This window comes from Nuphar pumila, chromosome 8 (genome assembly GCF_984573655.1).
Source record: "Nuphar pumila chromosome 8, dmNupPumi1.hap1.1, whole genome shotgun sequence".
Lineage (NCBI taxonomy): Eukaryota > Viridiplantae > Streptophyta > Magnoliopsida > Nymphaeales > Nymphaeaceae > Nuphar > Nuphar pumila.
Window position 1 is genome coordinate 123,508,584 of NC_143256.1, and position 25,331 is coordinate 123,533,914.

At 36.3% G+C, this 25,331-nt stretch overlaps 1 protein-coding gene across 1 annotated transcript in view; it reads right to left on the reverse strand.

The window, feature by feature from the left end:
* LOC149830552 (thioredoxin H-type-like) overlaps nt 1-19,932 on the reverse strand; it is a 29,374-nt gene extending 9,442 nt beyond the window's left edge. The window contains exon 1 of the mRNA XM_090016606.1: nt 19,797-19,932. Within this exon, the coding sequence (XP_089872732.1) occupies nt 19,797-19,883 (87 nt within the window). The 5' untranslated portion in view covers nt 19,884-19,932. The remainder of the gene's footprint in view (nt 1-19,796) is intronic.
* Between the last annotated feature and the right edge of the window lie 5,399 nt (nt 19,933-25,331).

Sequence of the window (25,331 nt, forward strand, 5' to 3'; positions counted from 1 at the left end):
TCTATTTAGTTTTTTAATGTTTTATATGCACTTAGTGCTTGTGTTGTTGTCCCTTGCTGGCTATTGTTTTGTCCTATAGTGGACTTGTGCTTGTGCACATTGTGATTGTGATCTTGTAAGCCCTTAGTGACATTGATTTGTGCTTATGCACTTTTGTGATCGTGATCTTGTAAAGCCCTTAGTGGCATTGTTAATGTATTTTCCGCTACTTCATTACATGGCATTAGAACCAAAAAATTCTTCTTGGCATTTTGAGTCTTTTGGGTTTTGGGATTCTTTGGTTCGAGTTCGTGCTTCGAGAATGATTCATGATCATTGTGTGACTTGGATTTAAGGAAAGTATAGACCCAGTATGTATCTTATATCTTTAAGTATTTCTTGTGTTATCTATTCCATGCATTATGCATGAGAAAATACTTATTCTTTTTATCATTATATATATACATATATATATATATATTTATTATTAATAATAAAAATTAACAATAAACAAATCTCTTTAAATGTTTTTTTTAATCATTGTTGGACTTGTTTTTTATTAAATATCTTATAAGACTTATTTTTTTATTTTTAAGAAATTAGATACATGTATGTTTTGAAATCATGTTTGAATATTAATTTTTCAAAACATGCTTTATTTGAACAAGTCATAATTATAAATGTCAAATCATGTTCATATTGTTGAACTTGGTTTTGTTATTTTTTTGATAAATTGTTATATATTTTAAAATAATTTAAGATATTTCAAAATAATGATGTTGTGTGTATTTTACAAGTATATTTTTATGAAATTTTGCTTGAACTTGTGTTTAATATTTCTCTTTACTCTTGGTGTATTAAAAAGTGTTAAAAATTATGATCTAGCTTATAAAATAATTATTATTATTAATATTTTATCCTAACTCCGCCTGTTTAGTTATACAGTGCCGGTCCCAAGCCCGGATAAAGGAGGAGGGTTGTGGTAGGCCAGTGACAGCCAACATAAAAACTTAGTCACACCCTATGAATATGAACCAATATGAGAATTTCGTTAGGACGTTCCCTACTGAGTGACGGGCTGTACTCTATAGGCCCGAAGACAGTGATAAATGGGCAAGAGTTGCTAGATCGTTGCCCAAAAGCGACACGTCACACTGGCGCTCGGGTGTGGTGTCAAATAGGCAAGGGTTCCTCACTTTGTTAGACGGGTGGGGGTAAAGAAGATAGTTCAAGACCATAAAATTATGTTTGCCATTTGGAACATAGGGTCTTCAACTGGTAAGTTTGTAGAGTTAGTAGATGTTATGTGTAAGAGAAAAATGGATATTTTATGTCTACAAGAGACCAAATGGGTAGGTGAGAAAGCAAAAGTGACAAAACCTTAGGGATATAAGATTTGGTATACAGGAATAAATAGGAATAGGAATGGAGTAGGGATTGTTATTAGTCGTGAGTTTATAGATAATGTAGTTGAGGTCTATAGGAAGGGTGATAGGATTTTACTTATTAAATTAATATTAGGTACGAATATTATTAGTGTTTATGTACTTCAAGTAGGTTTAGATGATTCCATTAAGCATCAATTTTGGGAAGATTTAGATGGAGTAGTACAAGGAATATCTTATGGAAAAAAGCTTTTCATCGGTGGTGACCTTAATGGACATGTAGGCATTAGTAGGGATGAATTTGAGAGTATCCATGGAGGCTATGGTATAGGAGAAATAAACGAAAGTGGAGAAATGATTTTAGATTTTGGTTTGTCTTATGATATGATCTTAGCAAACACTTGGTTTAGGAAGAGGGAGTCTCACCCAGTAACATTTAAAAGTGGGGTTAATACGAGTCAGATAGATTTTTTTCTACTTAGAAAGAGAGATAGGGGTTGTTGCATCGATTGTAAGGTTATACTGAGAGAAAGTGTAGCTACACAACATGGAGTCTTAATTTTAGATCTTAGAATTAGAAAATGCCGCAAAAGGGATAGACATAGGATAGATCCTAGAATTAAGTGGTGGGCACTAAAAGGAGCTAAACAAGTAGAGCAGGTAGTTAAGGAAGCTGATTGGTGTCTCGAGGAGGATTCAAAATCAATGTGGAATAAGATAGTGGGTGGCATGAGAAAGGTGACTAAGAAGGTATTGGGTGAGTCTAAAGGCGTTGTACCGCTAGGTAAGGATACATCATGGTGGAACGAGGATGTCAAATTAGCTATTAAGGTTAAAAGAGAGTGTTATAGAAATCTAAGTAAGAGTCGTGATAATGAAAATTTGGAGAAGTATATGATAGCAAAGAAGGAAGCTAAAAAAGTAGTTCAAAACGCGAGGGATAAGGTATATAAGAAGGTTTATGACAAGTTGGATACCAAAGAGGGCAAGAAAGATATTTATAGGCTTGCAAAGATGAGAGATAGGAAATCGAGGGATCTGGGTATGATTAGATGTATCAAAGATGAAACACAAAAGGTTTTAGTCAAAGATGAGGAGATTAAGGAGAGATGGAAAGATTATTTTGATAAGCTATTTAATGGAAATCATGCTCAGGATCTTAAAGACTTCTCCATTACTTTTTATGAGATGAATCGTAACTTCATGCGCAAGATTCAAAAGAAAGAAATTGCAGAGGCTTTGAAGAAAATAAAATCAAGAAGGGCAATTGACCCAGATGGTATACCTATCGAGGCTTGAAAATGCTTGGGTGAGAAAGGTTTAGAATGATTGACAAATCTTTTTAACAAGATTTGGTGGACAAACAAGATGTCTAATGAGTGGAGGAAGAGTACTTTGGTGCCTCTATATAAGAATAAGGGTGATATACAAGATTGCAAAAACTATCATGGTATAAAACTCATGAGTCATACTATGAAACTTTGGGAAGATCAACTATGGAAGCTATACATCTTTTTAGACAACTTATTGAGAGATATAGAGAGAGGAACAAAGATTTGCATATGATTTTTATTGATTTGGAGAATGCTGGTAGACAATGATGAAGAAAGATGTTTCTCTCAAGTACATTAGTATAATTAAAGATATATACGAAGAAGTAGTAACCAATGTCCGCACTTGTGGAGGGGTGTCAACCAATTTTCCTATAACGGTTGGGTTACATCGGTTAAAATGTATACTAAAAAACATTGTTGTAAGTATAAATATATATACTTATATACATAGATATACGTATACATATATTATATGTATACGTATCTCTATATATAAGTATATATATTTATATATTTTTCCCTTTTTCTCTTTTACCCAAAAAGGGTATTTCTGTCATTTTACATCTTGCGCATATTCCATTTGGAATATGTTGTACTTTTTTTCCTTTTATTTTTTTGTAATTCTTTTTCTTTTATTTTTCCTTTTTGCATAACAAAAAGGTGCATTGGGGGTCTCCCCAATACAGCCGTTGGGGGCCCCCAACGATCACAATTGTGACCGTTGGGAGCTCCCCAACGACTCCTTTGGGGAGCCCCCTCTTGCACCTCTTCCCTCTTGTATAAATAGGGGTGTTCTCCCTTGTTGTAAAATAAGCTTGAGAGTCTCAAGCATTTGCTTCCATTTTATGAAATACATGCATTATTGCATGTTTATTATTTATATGCTTTTTGCATATTTTGTTCAAGTGTTGTGAGAGTGCTTTCGTGCAGTTCTTCTATAAAGTATTTATGCTTGTATGCGTATTGTCTCTTCATAGACAATTTCACATGGTATCGAAGCAAGGTTGGTGATTGAAGATCGTGGGATTCTCTTTTTTCGAGTGCCTCGAAAATGGTGCCTTTGGATCTTTAGAGATTGAAGTGGTGGATCTTGCTTCTCAAATATTTTAGAAGGATCTTGTGCAAGCTAGAAGTTGAAACATTGTGTTGGTACGCCCCTTTTCTCCTTCTCTTTACGCATTAATGGGTGAGAAAGAGTCTCACTTTGCTCTTGGCTTCAAGTTGAATGGGTCCAACTATCATATTTGGGCCGGGAACATGGAGGCTGACATAAAAAGAAAAAGATTGTGGGGTTATGTGCAAGGCACAATTCCGGAACCAGAACCCAAAATAACCGTAATGGACGGAAGTGAAATCAAGATTCTTGAGGGAGAGGAAATGATCAAAGCTCTTGAAGAATACTCCAAGAAGCACAACGAATGGGAAATGAAGAACTTCAAGATTCTTTCTTGGTTCTTCGCATCCGTCGAAACAAAGATTAATGCCAACATTATCAAGTTCAAGAAAGCATCGGAAGCTTGGCATTATCTCGAGAAAATGTATACATCAAGAGATTTATCCCATAAGTATTACCTTCAAAAGAAGGCTCTCTCCCTTACTCAAGGTGAAATGTCTATTAGGGAATATTTTGCCGACCTTTCCTCTATTTGGGATGAGCTTTCTATGCTTGAACCAAAATGGAGTGGAGAGACAATTGAACTCCGCCACAAGCAACTTGAAGAAGATCGGTTCTTCAATTTTTTGAATGGGTTAAGACCGGAATTCGAGCAAATAAGGTCATCACTTCTATCCTCATTTACTCCTCCCTCTCTTGAAGATGTTCTCACCAAATTAAGTGGTGAGGAGACTAGTATGAATTTATGTAAACAAGGATCAAATGTTCTTGTGGTTCCTTATAATCATGAAGAAAACAATGAGGTCAATGCCGTATCAAGACCCAGAAATAATGTAAAGACCTATCGTCCTCCTCATTTCAAATTCCAAAATCAAGGAGGAGATGGTGGACAAAGAGGAAAGAGGGACTATAGCAAGACTATTTGTCATTTTTGTAAAGAACCGGGGCATATCAAGCCCGTATGTCCCAAATGGAAGAAGCTTCTCGCTATGGCCACCACCGGTGTACCACAAAAGGAAGAGGCATCATCAAGTGGGTCACTCTCGTTAAATTAAATAGTGGAAGCCCTTCAACCTCTCTTCTCAAGGGAGTTACATCCGGTGTCGCCATGTCTACTTCTTCCATTCCAGGTAAAGTCTCTTGGCTTTTGAACTCAGGTGCATCTTTTCATATGTCCCCAAACATGTTTTCACTTTCCGATTATTCAAAAAATGTTTCTCCATCCTTTGTTTCCACTGCGGATGAAACCTCTCTTGAAATTAAAGGAATAGGTAATTTTGAAACTCAAGATTTTTTCATTCCAAAAATTAGATTTATACCTAAACTTAACTTAAACCTTCTCTCTGTTTCTCAACTCTCGGACCATGGATGCGATATTAAATTTTCATGTGACAAATGTTTAATACAGGATCGTCGGTCTGGGAAATTGATTGGGGAAGGCTTTAGAAAAGGAGACTTATACTATATGGAATCTCTTCAAGTTCCAAAATCTTTTTGTAATGTTGCCCGAAACAAAGATATAAACATGTGGCACAAAAGACTTGGTCATCCTAATATCACCAAGTTATCTTATTTACATTTTGCAAATGATCTATGTAAAAGTTCATTTTCCTGTAATGATTGTATTCTCGGAAAAATGCAAAGTTTACCTTTTGAGCAAAGAACTATGTTCTCATCTAAAACCTTCGAAATTGTTCATTCCGATGTTTGGGGACCCGCACCTGTTGTTTCAAAATGAGGCTTTTCATACTATGTTATTTTTGTGGATGATTTCTCCAGGTATTCATGGATCTATTTCCTTAAGTACAAACATGAAGTTTTTACATGTTTTAAAACCTTTCACTCAATGATCAAGAATCAATTTAACAGTAATATAAAGATTTTTAGAAGTGATTCTGGAGGAGAATATCTCTCCAACCAATTTAAAATATATCTTGAGGATCACAGTATTATTCACCAAAGGTCTTGTCCTAAAACCCCTCAACAGAATGGGTTGGCCGAAAGAAAACATAGGCACATCATTGAGACCACTAGGACCCTGCTTATTTCTCAAAACATTCCTAAAAATTTTTGGGCTGAAGCAACTCTCGCTTCTGTTTATCTGATAAATCGCTTACCATCTAGGATATTAGGAAAAATATCCTCTTTTGAGATCTTATATAAGCTTGAACATGATTATAATAGGTTAAGTGTTTTTGGGTGTAAATGTTTTATACTTACGGATAAAAATGACAAGCTCTCTCCCAAAGCTATCCCCTGCGCCTTTCTTGAGTATTCCGAAACTCAAAAAGGGTTTCGTTGCTATGATCTTCGAGATGATAAGTTATATGTTTCTAGAAATGTAATGTTTTTAGAAAATGAGAGTGGATTTGAAAAAAATGTTTCTCAACAAGAAAATTTTGATTACTCATTCCTTTTTTATTTATTGGCTAGTAATGATGATATATCTAGTGATGATGATGTATTATCGAACCATGATGAGGAAAATGATGGTGATGTTGAAGAACATAACCCTCTCAATGATCAAGAAAACAAGATTTCAAGTGATCCGATAACCTACATACGTAGAAACCAAGACACCTTTAGAAGTGCCATTGACCAATATAGTGAGCTTGTTCCTACTCTCGATCAACGAAGATCTAAGAGGAATAGGAGACTGCCAACTCGTTTTGTCTCTTTTGATTCTTTTTCACCCCGGTATAGGGCTTGTCTTAGTACCATTCACTCTTATTTTGAGCCAAGGAATTTTGAAGAAGCTAAAAAATGTATAGAATGGCAAGAAGCCATGCAAAATGAACTTAATGCTCTCAAAAGGGCTGAAACTTGGGATTTCCAAACTCTACCCATAGGAAAGAAAACTATAGGTTGTCGATGGGTTTTTAAGGTTAAAACTAAAAGCGACGGATCCCTGGAAAGGTATAAAGCTCGCTTAGTTGCAAAAGGGTATGGGCAAGAGTATGTAATTGATTATGAAGAAACTTTTTCTCCTGTAGCCCGAATGGTTACAGTTAGATGTCTTATTACTATTGCATCTATTAAAAATTGGAACATTTTTCAAATGGATGTGAAAAATGCTTTTTTAAATGGTGATCTTAACGAAGAAGTGTATATGGATACCCCACCAGGCATGAAGATTCCTAAAGATAAAGTTCTTCGTCTTCGAAAGGCCCTCTATGGTTTGAAACAGACTCCCAAAGCCTGGTATGATAGATTTACCAGTGTAATGCTGGAAAATGGTTTCTCCTCATGTTATATTGACACTGCTTTATTTACTAGAAAAACTAATGCAGGGATTGTCATATTATTACTCTATGTTGATGACATGTTAATTACAGGTGATGATGTTCAAGGAGTCAAGGGTATTAAGTCCGTCACTTGGGTTTTCTGACATATTTTCTTGGAATTGAGGTTGCCTATTCACAACATGGTTATTTTCTATCTCAGTCTAAACTTGCTTGTGAGATTATTGACAGATCCGAGATTTCTGATGACAAAGTATGCGAAACTCTTGAAGTTGTGGGAGCGAAAATGAAGATTGACGATGGTGTTCCCTTAACCGATCCTACCCCTTACAGGCAGTTGGTAGGTTCTTTAATGTATCTTAGTATTACTCGACTTGATTTGTCACATGCTATACACATCGCCAGTCAGTTTCAGCACGCTCCCACAACCGTTCATATGAGTGTTGTTCTTCGCATCATCAGATACTTAAGGGCATAGTAAATAAGGGAGTATTTCTATCTTCTTCTTCTGATTTAAAATTACTTGCTTATACTGACTCAGATTGGGGAGGTGACCCTAGTAACCGTCACTCCACCACTGTTTTTTGTGTTTTCTTAGGTGAATCTTTGATTTCATGGCGATGTAAAAAGCAACAGAAGATCTCTCTGTCATCCACTGAAGCCGAATACAGATCCATGGCATCCACTACCATGGAAATTGTATGGATTCAACGCCTTTTGGAAGATATGGGAGTGCCTATCAGAGAACCAACAAAGTTGTGCTGTGACAATAAAAGTGCAATCTATATTGCCAAAACCACACCTTTCACCAGCGAACAAAGCATATAGAGATAGACTGCCATTATGTTAGGGAAGAATACTTAAAGAAGGTCATTGATTTACCATACGTGACGTCTGAGTATTAACTTGTGGACTTCTTCACAAAAGCTCTTTGTTCGCCTAGATTTCATTTCCTTCTTGACAAACTTGCGGTTATCACACCGTAAGTTTGAGGGGGGGTGTTAAAATGTATACTCAAAAACATTATTGTAAGTATAAATATATACATAGAGATACATATATATATTTATATATTTTTCCCTTTTTCTCTTTTACCCCAAAAGGGTATTTCTATCTTTTTACATCTTGCGCTGCACTTTTTTTCCTTTTATTTTTTGTAATTCTTTTTCTTTTATTTTTCCATTTTGCATAACAAAAAGGTGCATTGGGGGTCTCCCCAATAGAGTCGTTGGGAGCCCCCCAACGGTCACAATTGTGACCGTTGGGAGCTCCCCAACGACTCCTTTGGGGAGCCCCCTCTTGCACCTCTTCCCTCTTGTATAAATAGGGGTGTTCCCCCTTGTTGTAAAATAAGCCTGAGAGTCTCAAGCATTTGCTTCCATTTTATGAAATACATGCATTATTGCATGTTTATTATTTATACGCTTTTTGCGTATTTTGTTCAAGTGTTGTGAGAGTGCTTTCGTGCACTTCTTCTATAAAGTATTTATGCTTGTATGTGTATTGTCTCTTCGTAGACAATTTCACAACATCAAGGATCTGCATTAAGCACTTTCCTATTTGCTATAGTGATGGATGAGCTTACGATATCAATTCAAGAAAATGTGTCGTGGTGTATGATGTTTGCTGATGATATTGTTTTGATTGATGAATCTAGAGCTGGGGTTAATGCTAAGTTAGAATTATGGAGACAGACATTGGAAGCAAGAGGTTTTAAGTTGAGTAAGAGTAAGACAGAATATATGAAATCTCGGTTTAGTAAGCAACGAAGTATTGATGGGAGTGTAGTGAAGCTTGGTGAGCAAGAAATACCGGTGGATGACTGTTTCAAATATTTGGGATCTATCATTCAAAAGTATGGAGAAATTGATGGAGATGTAAATCATAAGATAAAGGTTGGGTGGATGAAATGGAAAAGTGCAACTGGAGTGTTGTGCGATCGTAGAATGCCATTGCGGTTGAAGGAAAAAATTTATAGGATGACAATTAGGCCCGCTTTACTATATGGTAGGGAATGTTGGGCTGCCAAGAGACATCATATTCAAAAAATAAGTGTAGCTGAGATGTGTATGCTTAGATGGATGTGTGGAAATACAATAAAAGATAAGATTCAGAACGAGGAGATACGTAAGAAGGTAGGCGTTGCACCCATTGAAAATAAGATGAGAGAGAATCGTTTATGGTGGTTTGGACATATTCGGCGAAGGCCTAATGATGTTCCAGTTAGAAGGATGGAGAAATGGTAAAATATATTAGTTAAAAGAGGTCGGGGTAGGCCTAGGAAGACTTGGATGGAGATGATAGGAAAGGATATGAATGCTTTGAACCTCACCGAGGACATGGCATTGGATAAAAATGATTGGAGGAGAAGGATTCATGTGGAAGACCCAGAATGATTTTCTTTTTTGGTTCATATCGCCGACCCCAATTGTTTTGGGATGAAGGCGTAGTTGTTGTTGTTGTTGTTAATATTTGATCCTCATGCACTTATGATTGCCTTACATGATGAATAAGATTGTTTGTTCGTGCATAAGGTATTGAGCATAATTTCTTATGGAAAGTCGTTCACTTTAATAAATGTCTTTTATGGGACAATAGTTATGATATTAGGTGTTTATATTGTTGACCCATTTTGTGGTACTTATGATTATGTTATTAGTCTCATGACATTATTTTACATGCCTTGCATATGAATTAAATATTGTGTTGCATACTTAGTTTTTAATAAAATATCAAAATGAGAATAATGAGAAAATTCATTTGAAAGTTATATGTGTTTCTCTCATAGTTCACTTTAGTACTTGTCCATTTTTGATGGACGCGTTTGTCCTCTTAGATCTTTGGTGGACATGTGTGTTCTTGATTAAAGATTCTTGATTCATTGCATACTTGTTATTTATAAAATATAAATTTTTATATTGTGCCCTTAGTGCCTTAAATTTATCACTTGTATATATGCTTAAATTTGTTCCATGTCTTTTTTATAAGATATGTGGCTTTAAGTTACTTATATTATTGCATATACACAGAGGCAGAGCGGGGGGGAGAGGACAGGGCTGTAGCCTAGTCATGCCTCTCGAAACAATTATTTATTTATTTTTTAAAAGCCCGGTCCTAGCCCAGCCCTGATTCCATATGAAATAGATTTTTATCCATTTTTTTAGCCCAGTCCTGACCGCAACAAATAGTTTGATTTGTCCATATGAAATAGATTTTTATTAATAATTGTAGCCATTTTTTATTTTATCTCAAAAAAAAAAAATCGAGGGCGTTGCCCCCGAACTCCCGACTATCACACCAAATTTTTTTTGCCACACCCTTGTTTGCCCCCCCCCCCCTCACATGAATCCTAGCTACGCCGCTGCATATACATGAGTTATTTTGATCACCTTGTGACAATCCATGATTAGTTGTACTTGTGTATGCATTTGGATTTTTTTGTATGGTTCTTTGAGAATCTCTATATATGCTATGGTCATCTTTAATGGCATTGATTGTCTCATAGTAGACTTAAAGCATTCTCAACAGGATAAGAGATCTTTCACAAAGCTTGGAGTTCACTGCTAGTATGCCTACAAGCTTTTTTCTATCCAATACAGAAATTTCTCTTAAAATCATAGGAAAGCACTAACTTTATCCCTAAAAGGATTGATGGGTTTTAGATTCAAAGCTGGATGAGGCATTCACTGATTTCACCCTCTCATTTGTAGCACAAATACTTTAACATATGGGAGACATACAGCCATATCATCATACAAAATTGGCAAAAAGGCTTATCAAACTTGGGGTTGGTTTAGCCATATCCCACAAGCTTAAGATAGATAATCATACAAAGCCACCTCCACCTGATGTCATATTTCAAGATTGACCCTCCATTTTAGAACGATTATCAATTTTTGCAACAAAATTGCGGACTGACTCACCAAACAGTAGGATTGAGATCCACTTATGGAAATCCATATGATATACTATATTCTTTCTACTCTGACACATCAAACAGATTTTTATTATGAAATATAAAATCATATCAAACCTATATTCTAGAAGTACGAAAAAGTGTCTTGATTGACCTTCCATAGGTATCGAAAAAATTACAATTCTATTATTCTTCTTGCATTAATTAAGAGCATAGAGTAGTACAAATCTGAAATGATCCAGTGTATTACAGCCTAGGCAGAATGCGGCCTATGGTTTTCCTTTATTGGCTTGTAGTGAATCTGAAGGGACACCCTGCCACCTTCTAAGCGAGGATTGAAAAGTTCTCCCCACATTTCTAATGTTTCAAGATGCATCATTTTTACTTTCATTAATCTCCACATTTGTTGAGATGGATGTCTTTCTTTCCACTGTAACCTAGTCACACCTCTTTTTTCTCATCATGTTATTCATGACTGATGCTCCTTATGATGTTCTCCATCTGCCCCTTTTTCCTCATTGCAATGCTAGCAATGGCTGTCACATGCAGCAAGGTTCTCCGTCTCTTTCCAATATTCAAATAGAGCCAGCAGAAAGCAGCGAAACAGAAAAAGCCGATTTGGTGGATGACAGGATGAGCAATCCTAATTCTCTATCCTCACAAATACCAACTTCTCCAAATTTCCAAATTATGCAAACAAGCTCAGATCTATTTCGAAACATCTAAAAATTATCCTATATGCAAATGTTAAAGAATAAACAGCTAAAAACTTACAATTCTAATTATTCTTATTGCATTAATTAAGAGCATAGAGTAGTACAAATCTGAAATGATCCAGTGTATTACAGCCTAGGCAGAATGCAGCCTATAGTTTTCCTTTATGGGCGTGTAGTGAATCTAAAGGGAAACCCTGCTACCATCTAAGCGAGGATTGAAAAGTTCTCCCCACATTTCTAATGTTTCAAGATGCATCATTTTTACTTTCATTAATCTCCACACTTGTTGAGATGGATGTCTTTCTTTCCACTGTAACCTAGTCACACCTCTTTTTTCTCATCATGTTATTCATGACTGATGCTCCTTATGATGTTCTCCATCTGCCCCTCTTTCCTCATTGCAATGCTAGCAATGGCTGTCACATGCAGCAAGGTTCTCCGTCTCTTTCCAATATTCAAATAGAGCCAGCAGAAAGCAGTGAAACAGAAAAAGCCTATTTGGTGGATGACAGGATGAGCAATCCTAATTCTCTATCCTCACAAATACCAACTTCTCCAATTTTCCAAATTATGCAAACAAGCTCTGCTCTATTTTGAAACATCTAAAAATTATCCTATACACAAATGTTAAAGAATAAACAGCTAAAAAAGAAACTCTGATGTAACCTTGAAGGTCCTACCAAATAGCCAGTAGAAAGATACAAGAAAATATATAAGTGAAACTTTATTGGATCCAGTTATTGGTCAGTGTTTATTAATTAAATGACAATTTTGATACACTTGGAGAAGATAAAGGCTGCTGAAAAAATTGTTACTATTTGGCTCAAAATTATACCTTTTTTGAACCAAGGTCTTTGGCAAAATAACCCTTTCTTTGCCTAGTTTTTTGAGAAAGCATTTTGGAGGGAAAAACCTATTTTATGAAAAGTGTTTAGTCCCACGTTGAACATCTTTGAAAACCTCTTTGAGTTTAAAAAATGAAGAGTTGACTTAGAAGGAAAGGCCCTTAAGGGGCTTGTCATTTGGGGGCGTCAATTAAACTTTAAACTTTGGATATTGGACATTGGACTTTGACTTGGATTCAGATTTGGCTTTGGCTTTAGATTCGGCTTGGTTCGGTTTGGCCCTAGTTTGACTTTGACCAAACTTTTTATCACTTATTTTAGACAAATTTGTACCTCATAAAACACACCTAGCCTTAACAACCAGCGTCAACATGTCCAAGACGTTGGGACGTTAGTGGGCTCAAGCAGCCCGTTAAAGGTGGCTGTTTGGGCCTTTATGGGTGTATGCTACTTGTTTGGATCTTAATGGGTACATGCTACCCGTTTATACCTTAATAGGCCTTTATGGACCCATGAGAGTAGGGGTCTATACCCAGCTGCCACAAGTCAGACCATTTTAGAGAGTTTCTTCTCTCTTTCCTGCAAAGCTCTTCAAGGGCAGTGTTATTATTGCAAAATTTTACTTTTGCAAGTCAAACTGACATTTGAAAAAGATTTTGAAAATTACTCGCCTCCGTTTTAAAATGCGGGATAATTCCGAAGAATGAGACTCGTCTGTCGGTATGAGGTTCAACTGTTCCTGGCGCCTTTACTAGGGGTAATTGAACCAATGATCAATCTGGTGCTTTGCTTTGCTCAGCTTGTCTAAATCGATGTTCTAATTCCTAAATGCACAAAGAATCAGGCATGTGCTATGACTTAGAGAAAATTTTGATTGAAAAACATGATGCATGCTTTAGAGATTTGAAGTACTTGGAAAATTCTTGGAAAATTCTTGGAAAGGATGTCACTTGAAAAATTGTGAGCCTTGTTGAGAGAATGTTTTTGAAGAAAATGAAAATCGATTTCTGAAGAAATCCAAATGTTTTGTGGAAGTTGATTCCTGAGGAAACTTGGATAATTCTGAGAAAAGTTTGAACTTTGAAATTGAAAATGTTAGGATTTGAAAATTGAAAATATAACTTGAAGAATCGTGAATTGGAATTGGGAAATACCTGAAAGATCTTTGAAAAGCCCAAGGGGTTTTGAGAAAATCAATTTTGAAGATAATCAAGGCAAATTTGAGAAAATTGATTTTACAACAACAAACAACAACAACAACAACAACAACAACTACGCCTTCATCCCAAAACAATTGGGGTCAGCGATATGAACCAAAAAGAAATTCATTTTGGGTCTTCCACATGAATCCTTTTCCTCCAATCATTTCTATCCAACGCCATGTCCTCGGTGAGGTTCAAAGCATTCATATCCTTTCCTATCATCTCCATCCAAGTCTTCCTAGGCCTACCCCGACCTCTTTTAACTAATATATTTTCCCATTTCTCCAACCTTCTAACTGGAGCATCATTAGGCCTTCGCCGAATATGTCCAAACCACCGTAAACGATTCTCTCTCATCTTATTTTCAATGGGTGCAACGCCTACCTTCTTACGTATCTCCTCGTTCCGAATCTTATCTTTTATTGTATTTCCACACATCCATCTAAGCATCCGCATCTCAGCTACACTCATTTTTTGAATATGATGTCTCTTGGCAGCCCAACATTCCGTACCATATAGTAAAGCAGGTCTAATAGTCGTCCTATAAAACTTTCCCTTCAACCGCAATGGCATTCTACGATCGCACAGCACTCCAGTAGCACTTTTCCATTTCATCCACCCAACCTTTATCCTATGATTTACATCTCCATCAATTTCTCCATACTTTTGAATGATGGATCCCAAATATTTGAAATAATCATTCACCGGTATATCTTGCTCACCAAGCTTCACTACACTCCCATCACTACTTCGTTGCTTACTAAACCGACATTCCATATATTCAGTCTTACTCTTACTCAACTTAAAACCTCTAGCTTCCAATGTCTGTCTCCATAATTCTAACTTAGCATTAACCCCAGCTCTAGACTCATCAATCAAAACAATATCATCAGCAAACAACATACACCGCAATAGAAAATTGATTTTATAAGATGAAATTTGGAAAATACCTCAAAAGGATGGGCGTGTGGCTCTGTGAAATACTTCCATGATGCAATCTAAACCTAGATGATGCATGAATGCAATTTGTTAAAGATATTTTCTGAAGAAGTTTTGAGAAAACCGTTCTGAAAAGGAATTTTTGTGTGCCTTATAGAACTTCAATGAAATAAATTTGCCTTATATCCCTGACTATGGCCACAGATATGGATTAAATGTATCTCATTTGATTCTAAAAAGATAAAAACATTTATAAAAGATTAAAATATGCAATGGTTTTTTAAAATAGCCTAAGAGTGTTAGGCTGATTGTGGCTGAAAAGAAGATGGTAAATCTGAATTTCGTTCGTATTCTGATTATGGCCATAAATACAAACTCGATCGAGTTTACTAACTCTCTAGAAGCTAGTGCATGTGTCATTCGTGTAAACCATGGTGGAATTGAAATATGTGAATGCATGACAAACATAACAGTTATATATCAAAGTTTAAACTATATGCAATGCAAACCCTAATTCTAAGCAGAAATTGAAATTCTTATTCCAAATTTATTTACAACTTTACATCACTAATTGAATTTAAATAAAAAAAAATAAAAAGGAGAAATACAACCTTGAATCTATGTCACATGGGTGCAGGTGCGACACGGGTGCGGCGCAATTTTAAAAATTTTGGACACGGGGACTCGACTATATATATATATTATTTATTTATTTATTTAAAAAAAATTTGTGACTGTGCATACAACACAATCACTGTGACTGTGCACAACACATATGTGACTGTGCACAACACAGTCACTGTGACTGTGCACAGCACATATGTGACTGTGCATTGTGCACTCAGCACAACAGTCTATATATATATATAAAATCGTTTCTTTTAGTTTTTTCACCCTAAAATAGACAAATATAGACTCGATCAACATTGACAGAGTTCAAAACAAGGACAGACTCGACCTCGATTCGTTGACCGAGTCTGACTCCTCATTGACCGAGTCTGGGCCGTGTCCTAAGCTGCACCCGTGTCTGCACCAGTGTCGGGGCGTGTTGACTCGGGTGCGGCGCCTCCCTAGCCAAGTTTGTGTGACATAGCCTTAAATGTCCCTGCAAAACTAGAAAACTTGTTAGTGAAGATATATTGGCTTTTTTCTAGATTTATCCAGTAATATCTAAAAATTACTGGATTTATCAAGATATAAGCCTTTTTCATGTTTTTCCTAATATAAACATAATGAAATATGAAATAAAATTGAAGAAATAATAAAAACAAACAACTTTAAAATTTGGAATTTGGAGAAAAATGACAAAAATACCCATGAAAACAAGACTATGGCCTTGAAATCAGGGTTTTTCATAAAATATTTTGGTAAAATTTGGGATTTAGGGTTAAAAAGACTCAAAACAAAGCCAAATCGAATATGAGGTGTCCTAGCATGATTCTAAACATGAACAAACCCTAAAAACATGAACTTTTATGTAAAAACTAAAAATATGACAAAAATTGTGATTTTGCCAGTGTTTCGAGATCCTGCGGGTATCCTGTTTTACAATATAATCAACTCAAGCATCAAATGAGATCCAAAATCAATAAAAATTGATATATGCACTTCTTATAACCCTAAAATTAAATTGAAAATAGAAAAATCAAATTTTGACATAATTTTAATACGAAAATTGCAAGAAAACCCTAAAATATGCTATTTTTACCCGTGAGCACGTACCTGTTTCAGTGTCAGGACCGAATCAGGGGTCAATTCACCATGGAAATTCATAAAATTTTACAGAGAACTAATAGACAAAAAAATAGAGATTATCTCTTTTACAGATCGAAAAAATCATCTCCGGTTAGGGAGATATCGCTCCGACAATATTTGATCATGACGAATATAAAATCTATCAAAATAGATGGTTTCGGTTTCAAATTCAGGAAAAAATAGCAAAACACATCAGAAAATTCTAAAATTTTAGCAGTGAATAACAGACATGCAAATCAGGAATTTCCCTTTTTACATATCATTAATCGGATCTCCGGTTAGGGAGATACGATCAACACAAGTTGAATTAGGGTTTTAATAAAGCATAACGAGTTCTAAAAAGTTGATTTAACTTTCTAACAAAGGAAAAATAGCAGGCAATAGCAGAAAAATATAAGAAAATTACAATAAATAATAGATTCAAATACGAAGCTACTACAGTTTACGGATCATGAATCAGATCCCGAATGATAGAAATATCACATCTGCAACTTATACCTACACATCAATAGCGATTTTAAGTAACAGAAATCACGATTCGACTTTGTATTTTTCTAACAGGGTTCCCGAATCCAAAAACCTCTGATTTTTTTATAGAGACTTACTGACGAATCCGTGGACTAAACATAAAAAAAAATCAAAACTTTACAACGAAGATTAAAAACGAAATAACATGATTTCTACAGACCTAGAATCAAAACACACAAAAATCTAAGAAAATACTAAAAACTATGATTTAAACATGGAAAAAGATAAAAAAATACATAAACAACATAACGAAATTTAATTTGATGCTAAAATATATAAAATAAACATTAATATGACAAAAAAAACAAAACAAAACAGGAAATCCATGGTTGAAATTGATTTATCCTTTGAAAATATAGATTTAGCCCATTTAACGGGTAAATCGCATATTTCATTGGTTAAGAACGTAGAAAATGTACCTCTAAACGATTCTAACGGATTAGAATCCTAGAAAACATCCCCAAACTAAGTTAGATCATCTTCTCGGGTCGATTTTGGAGTTCTTGAATGAAACCCATGGTTAAAAACCATGAAAAAAGGGGGCGCCCATGGTGAAATCATGCTAAAATCATAAAAAAACAATTAATAAAACATGAAATCATAAACACATGCTTAGTTATTATATTTATATATGTGTGTGCTACTTTACTTTTGGGATTTTTTCAGTAAAACATCGAAAGCATGCATAATTAATTTTAATTGATTATGTTTTTTATATATATGTGTGTTACTTTGTTTCTGATGAATTTCTCTATAAAAGTCTGAAAGCATGTTTAGCATTATGAATTATGTAATATGTTATTTATATGTGTTATTGTGCTTCTGTGAAAGGTTGAAAGCTATATCACATGGGTGCGGTGCGACACTTCCAAAAAACCCGGGTGCAGGGGTGCGGCAAAAATATATAAAAGAATATATATATATATATATATATATATATATATATATATATATATATATATATATATATATATATATATAAATTCCAAAAGTTGGACATAAATGACCCTGGGTGCGTTGACTGCACCCAGGGTCAGGTTGACCGCATCGGGTGTGGGTGCGCGTGCGACACCTAGTTGGAGAATCCATGTGACAAATATTAAATAAAAAAAATTTTGGCAATTTTTTTTTAAGTCCGAAAAATTGGACCAAAATGACCCTGGGTGCGTTGATCGCACCCAGGGTCGGGTTGACCACACCCGGTGCTGCACCCACGTCACGTCGACGCGGGTGCGGCACCCTGCTAGCCGAATCCCTGTGACATAGGTTGAAAGCATATTTTGTTTATTATACTGAATATGTTATGAATAATTGAATATATATATATATATATATATTTGTGTGTATAATTATATATATGTATATTCGGGTTATGTATATTAATATATTTTGTACTTGTGTAATAAAATCATCTTATTAGTAAAATAATTAAACATATTTTTATGTATATTTTGTGTACTTTTTTATATTTAATTAGGGTACCAACTAGCCCGCCTAGTCCTCGACTAGTCTTTTTAAGGGTCAACAGACCATAGTGACAAATATCGCGAGAAATTGCCCAAAAGTTTAAAAAGGCAATTTCTCGCGAGATTTTCAAAATATTGCAAGATTTATGAACAAACATAAATATTGTTATTTAAACATGATATTTACGTTTTAAACAGCTATTTATCTTGAAAAAACCATGTCTTTTTATTTTTAAAGAAAATTTTATTAATATTCTCTTATATTTTTTTATATTTTTTAATCTATTTTTTTATTGCAGAGATTTTGCCGAAAAAGCATGATATTTATAAAGATTTTTCAAATTCTCACAAGTTTTTGAAAAATGATATTTTGCCGTTTTTAATGTTTGTCACTTTGCTACTGACTAGGCACCAGCTAGCGCTTTTGACTACTTACACTGGACTCTATATAAACCCCATCTGCCATAGGTCAGACCATCTTTGGGAGTTTCTTCTCTTTCTTTCTCTCTTTCTTTTTGTGTTTTTCCTGCGAAGCTGTCCAAGGGTAGGTGACAAACATTGCACGTGAGGTGGCTTGGTTGTATCCTAGAAGTGAGGTTGTGTTCAACCCTACTGCACCTGTTCAACCCTCCTGGGGCAACTGTAGCTTTTAAGAAAGGGCTATTGTTGCAGGCCATCAGGCTTCGGTCCCACTGATCACTGGTGAGAAGTTTTGAATTGGCAACAAAAATTTTGTGGGATTTATTTTTACTATGCATGTAAGTCTTGAAAACTTTCTAATACACTTCTTAAAACTTTTTAGTAGGCAAGCATGACCAGATAACCTATGTAATTTTCTGTTCTGGAAATATTACCAAACAAAGAAACTCCTTTCTTCTTCTGCCCAAATTCCCTCTATCTTGGGAATTGCACGTCCATGTTTCTAAATTTTCAGAACTGCGAAAAAGAACGTAAACCCATTTCCCACCCCACCTCCAAATTCAATTACCAAAAGTACAGCTACCGGCATCAAAAGAGACCAAGAAACGTTAGCCCATTACCAATACCAAACAAGACTAATAACATATCACAAAATAATGGAAAAATAATTCCCACCAACATGATCCATGAATGAAAGCTAATGGAAAAAAGCGAGAGGTTAAACTCTGACTCAAACTCTCAAAGAAAGTAGAACAACAAAAGAACACCCATTACCATCCTCTAAAATCCATCAAATTCAGGCATATTCATAAGGATAAAAAACGCCAAGTTTTGCAAATGGGTGCATCAAAATAAAGCCACAAAACACGTTTCAGGTTGAAATAAACGACTCAAACAACAGGAAAAGAAGAGATTAAAGGACAAAAAAAGCAGCAAGAGGGGAGAACTGGGCTACCAGCTTTTTGGTATCGATCCCCTTCTGTAGTTGCTCCGTCCACGCGTCGACGCTGTGGCAGGTGATCACGACTCCCTCCTCTGCCATTCTCTCTCTCTCTCTCTAACACCAACAAACAAGAAAAGGAAGCAAGATTTCTTAAATAGAAAGCAAACGAGAAAGGCGTCATCTCGTAAAGCGGTTCTAATTAAACCGTTTCAATATCTGTTTATTACATTCTGTGACCATTGGTTTTTTAAAATTATAAACGCTTCCTCCTTGAAATAAAGTGCCCAAGTTTGTTTTTTAATCTTTTTATTTATAAATCAAAGAAACCGCACCAAGCAAGATGATCTCGTTGTGCTGACTCAACCTGCCACACAAACTGTTGTCGTGCTGACAACATAAAATTTCGACGTTAGAACCCGTCCCAAGAGCCTATATACTAGGCATGTTGCGCACAGGGGAGATGCCCATGAAAATAGAACCTTGACCACTCATTCAGCGGCCAGGGCTCTACCCACTACGCCAATCCCCGAGGGTTTTTTTTAAAATAATAAATAAATAGTGATTTGAAAATTCATTGATAAATAGTCAAGTGCCGTAGTGTCGTGCCGACCAGTTTTGCAAAATCAGTGGTATATACCAACGGGCTCCCCTTGTCTGGTTGGAGCAGCTAGTGCAGGTCACTTTGTGTTGGGATGTTGCAGGTTCAAAACCCAATGGTATAGCGGTAGGGTCTGCCTAACCCAGCTAAACTCTAAAAAAAAACAGTGGTGTTTTTTTGAGCCCAATACAAAAGGTGAAATAGATTCTTCTGGGAAAGATATAAATAGTTTTGCATGTGGCTAGGGAAGCTTGGGACTTGGGAGAATGGGAGGGCTTATTTTTCAAGTTCTCTACTCTGTCATTATAATAATTTTTTCTTTTGTATTTAGCAAGAAGAATGTTGGATCCATGGATACAAGCATCGTTCTTAAGATTTTTCTTGGCAAGAAGAATTATGAGATATATATTTTCTTAAAGAAAATATTCAAAAGGGCTGTATAAATTTAAAAATAAATTGGTTGACAGAGATTGGCATGGGTAACAAGCTACCTCTGGCTTTGTTTGTCTTTTATTTTTTGTGATGCCAAGGAAAAATCCCTTCACTACATGCCACACATAAGCAGTCGACCTTCTACTGGTAAAACCCTTATGGTTCCTCCCACCCACCAAAAAGTACACCTAGCTAGCCTTACAGAAAGGGTTGCCTCCTATGTAGAGGTGCCAACGGGTGGAGTTTGACCCGAACCTAACCTGTACTAAACCCTATAGGGTCGTGGTTTAGTGATAAATAAGAATTCCCGATTAGAATCCGGGCCAGACCCGAAGGGTCCGATTAATATATGGATTCAAGTATGGTTTGTGAAATCTCATACCAGATTCGAGCCTGACCTGAGTTTAGATTAAGATCCTTAATTTTTCAATGTAAAAATGCTAAAAAAATATTATTTTATCAGGTATGATCCAGGTCTGGTTCATGTAATCCTTATAAGGTCCAGGTATGGTTTCACTTATGGTGGATGTGATTAGACCCGGGCCTGGATCCGGTGCCATTATCTCACATATGTTTTGGCTTTGGTTCCACCTGAGCCTGAACCAAACACGTCAACACCCCCGCCCCTATGAGTTTTTTAAATTTGTCACGTTTTATCTTACAAGTGGCCTGTACCAAACAAGTAGAATCATTGTGGGCACCTATATAGGCAAGCTGGGGTTAGGCAGACCCCCACCAGTTATACATTATCCCATTGGGATTCGAACTTACAACGTCCCAACACAAGGTAACGTGCACTAACAGCTCCTACCAAACAAGCAGAGACCCGTTGGTTATACTACTGTTAATCTTATTAATGTATATTTTGCAAAGAAATGAAGAGCTTGGTGAATAGAAATAATGTCTAAAAACCAACCAAACACTGGTGCCTCTGTGCAATGTGAGGTTTACTATGCAAAATATAAGATGGACCCATTTGAAAAATCAGGCAGATTTACTTGGGCAAATTCTTGCACAAATTTGTCAGACTTACAAGTCGACGCAAGTAAACCTCATTATTTCTTTTGAAAAATCTGACACAAAATTTCATTGGTTGTTCTACTACATTAGAAAGGAATCGTAATAGTGGATTGGTGCAGTGATGCCAGTGGCCAACGATTCAGGTGAATAGGTCGATACTGATTCTCAAGTATCAGCTAAAAAATAATTAGTGTCAATCACGTGTTAAAACCATTAAAATAATATAAAATTTTAATTTTAATCATTTTTTCTATTTATTAAAAAATAGTCGATTCAGGCTAGTATCATATCGATTTTTTGCTGATAGCCTGATACGATACGTATAGGCTGATACCCGATACGGACAACATTATGTGGTGCTAGCGACATCCACCTTTAACTAATTTCAACATTCCACTATCCGTAGTTTGATAAGTCTAGAAAGTGAATTTCTTTTTTGCAGATAAGAATCTGTTCCCTTGTCACCTTGTGTTGAGATGTTGCAAGTTCGAACCTCAATGGTATGGTTGTATAACTGGTAAGGGTTTACCTAACCACCAGCTTTCACTGTCGAAAAAAGAATCCCTTCCATTTTTAAGGGGTGCAATTGGGTTTCTGAAAAAGTTATTCCAACCTTTTCCACCTTTTATATCTCTTTCTTTCTTTGGGTCCTCTTCCACTCATTAAAGCTATGTTTGGGATACTTGCAATGGAGAAAAAGCACGTATTCATAAAGGTTACATGGGAATATACACAAGTAAAAAACAAACAAACCACTCAATCAGGTGGCCCATCCTGCTAAACAATCCGATCACCAATATTCTCTGCACAAGGGAGGAGAAGAAATATTCTCACACTGGTTGTAATGAATAGAGAACAGTCACAGCATTGAAGATAGCCAAACATGGACTCTGCTGCTGCCACCGTACTTCCATAATCAGGGGCAGAGCCAGGAATGTAAACTGGGGTGGGCACAAATGCACAGTAATGTTTGTAGCAAATGTGTGTGAATCCAAATCTGGTAAAGAGAGAAGCATCATATTAATAATACGATTCAGATTCAATTTGAGGTTTCACATCTGAATCCAAATATACACAGAAAATATATCTGGTTAGCTATCTTATGCTAACTGGATCTAGATTCAGAACTATCCTTTTTCGGTATGAATCTGAAATATGAATGTGAATTCCAACTTGATTAGGCCAGATTCATCCAAACTGAATCTTTCACTTTTACATATGTAGGTGTGTAGATTTGTAGAGTAGGCTTGTAAATGGGCTAGTCGAGAATTATGTAATTGATTGGAGTTCACTCACTAGCTGTCGAAAGGTTAGACGGCCTGTCCTCACTTGTCAAGAGCTGAGCGAGATGAAGGGATTTCATTTCACAGTTGATAGACCGATGCACACCAATAATGGGCTTTTTCTTTCTCAATTGTTTTTTAATTACATGATTGAGAATCTTCCTTTCATTGGTGGCCAAAAACCCAAGTATTCACTGAACTAATTCTTAGCCTTTTTATCTTCACTAAGATCAGGAGCTAGGTCCTGAGACGGTCTTACTGGCTTCTTCATCGTATAACCCCAACAAAGTTTTTGTGGACTTGTGGTTCTCGACCAGTGACATCTGCTTCGCTTTCTTGTCAAGATATGTCATCTAATCGTTGTCATTATAGTAAGGACACATAAAGTTCAATTGTCTTGCTAAAATTCTTACCTCTCTCTCATCCCCAACTCAAGGTATAGCTACGCACCAAATGAAGTGGAAGTTGTTTGAAAAAATAAGGTGATAGTTAAACAGAGCTTTTTTTTTTTTAAAACACACCAACATTCAAGAAATTATGCTTAACACTAGGCCTTTGCAAAGTGAGTACACCTCTATCACTCATCATCAATAGGCAATGGAAGATCGGTAGTATTAACAGTTTACCACATATGGTATCTATATAATCATCTCAGGTCGTCATTCTTAAAATTCATTAATCCTTTATAGCAAATAATTAATGAAGGCGGCAGTTGATCAACGATATGGTAATAAAGTAATCACCTGTAAGTTAACTAATATAATTCTTTCTTTCAATGAGATAGATCCATCTATATTTGTCTATCGAAAAAGATAGATCTATTGAGATGATCAGTGGATATTGCTCCGGTTTCAAGATCTATGAAAAAGAGAGATCCCATAAGGAAATAAAACAACCCTACAGGTTTGGTTGGTCGGGTTGTCCCCCCGGTGGTGGCTGGCCGGGCACCGGTTCCATCTTTCTGATGATTCCACCTAGTGAGAAGGGATTTTTTTCTTAAAACAAAACTCTCTGTGCAGTTTGGAGCACGGTCTTGATCTGTTAGGTCCTCTACAAACAAAAAACCCTATTGGCTATACTCTATCATCTGCCTTCGGCGGTTCTTCGGTGGAGTTGGGTTCCATTCCACTCTGTAGGAAATGCATAGAATAGAAAGTCTACACAACAAACAAACCAAGGCCATGTTCGGACTGCCGATGTATAATCGGTACCCCCTCCTCCCCAGGCAGAGTTAGTGAGTTATGTAATAGGTGGCATGGTTTGTGTTGATTAGGTGATGACTTAACTTTCAACAAGTGTATCTAATTTTGCATTACTCCAAACACATGATAAAGTTATGGATCTAGATGTCATCCAACTCCCACTGACACTGGATTTGCAAAAAAATGGGTCAAGTATATTAGTTTTTTCATAGAATACAGAAAATGGGTTCGATCAGTCCGAGTTATGAAGATATTTATCTCTTCATTTGTAACTCATTCTACACTACTCAATCTGAATCTAACCCATTTGATAACCGAGTATGATTTTAATGGGCATATGTTCAAACAGGTTTTGGATCGAGCCTGGGGAGGGCACGTGTTTTCGATCAGTGTGGGCACGTGCCCACCTTGGCCTCAAATTGGCTCTGGCCCTATCCACAACTGCAGAAATCCAGCTCACCCACCACCGGCCATTTTTTTTTTTTAAGGCAAGCTAGGGTTAGGCCGACCCCTACCGGTTATACAACTATACCATTGGGTTTTGAACCTGCAATGTCCCAACACAAGGTGACATGGCTGCTCCTACCAGACAAGTGGAGCCCCCGTTGGTACCGACGATTGTTAGGAGAAGGAAAGATCTCTAAGCCATGCAGGGAGAGTAGAGAGGGGATGTCCTCCAAGTATCGAGATTCAAGAAATAACAGGTCACTCTCCTCACAGGTTACACCGGCCAGAATGAATGAATAGGCTTGAGCGACTCCCACATTTGCAGAAATTTCTACACCCTCCGGGGAGAGGGTGGTGTATGTTCGCCCCCGATGATTCACTAAATCCCACGTCTGTGTTCGGGGCTTTAAATGAGCACCACGTATACAAGCACATGGGGCTCGTATTCCCGTGTATGTTGACATAACTTTGCATCAGACTCTGGTGTTGTTGCAAAGACTTAAGTACCCTTTCTTGCTATTCTTCTCATAAAGTGATGGTTTAAGAAAATAACAAAAATGCCCTT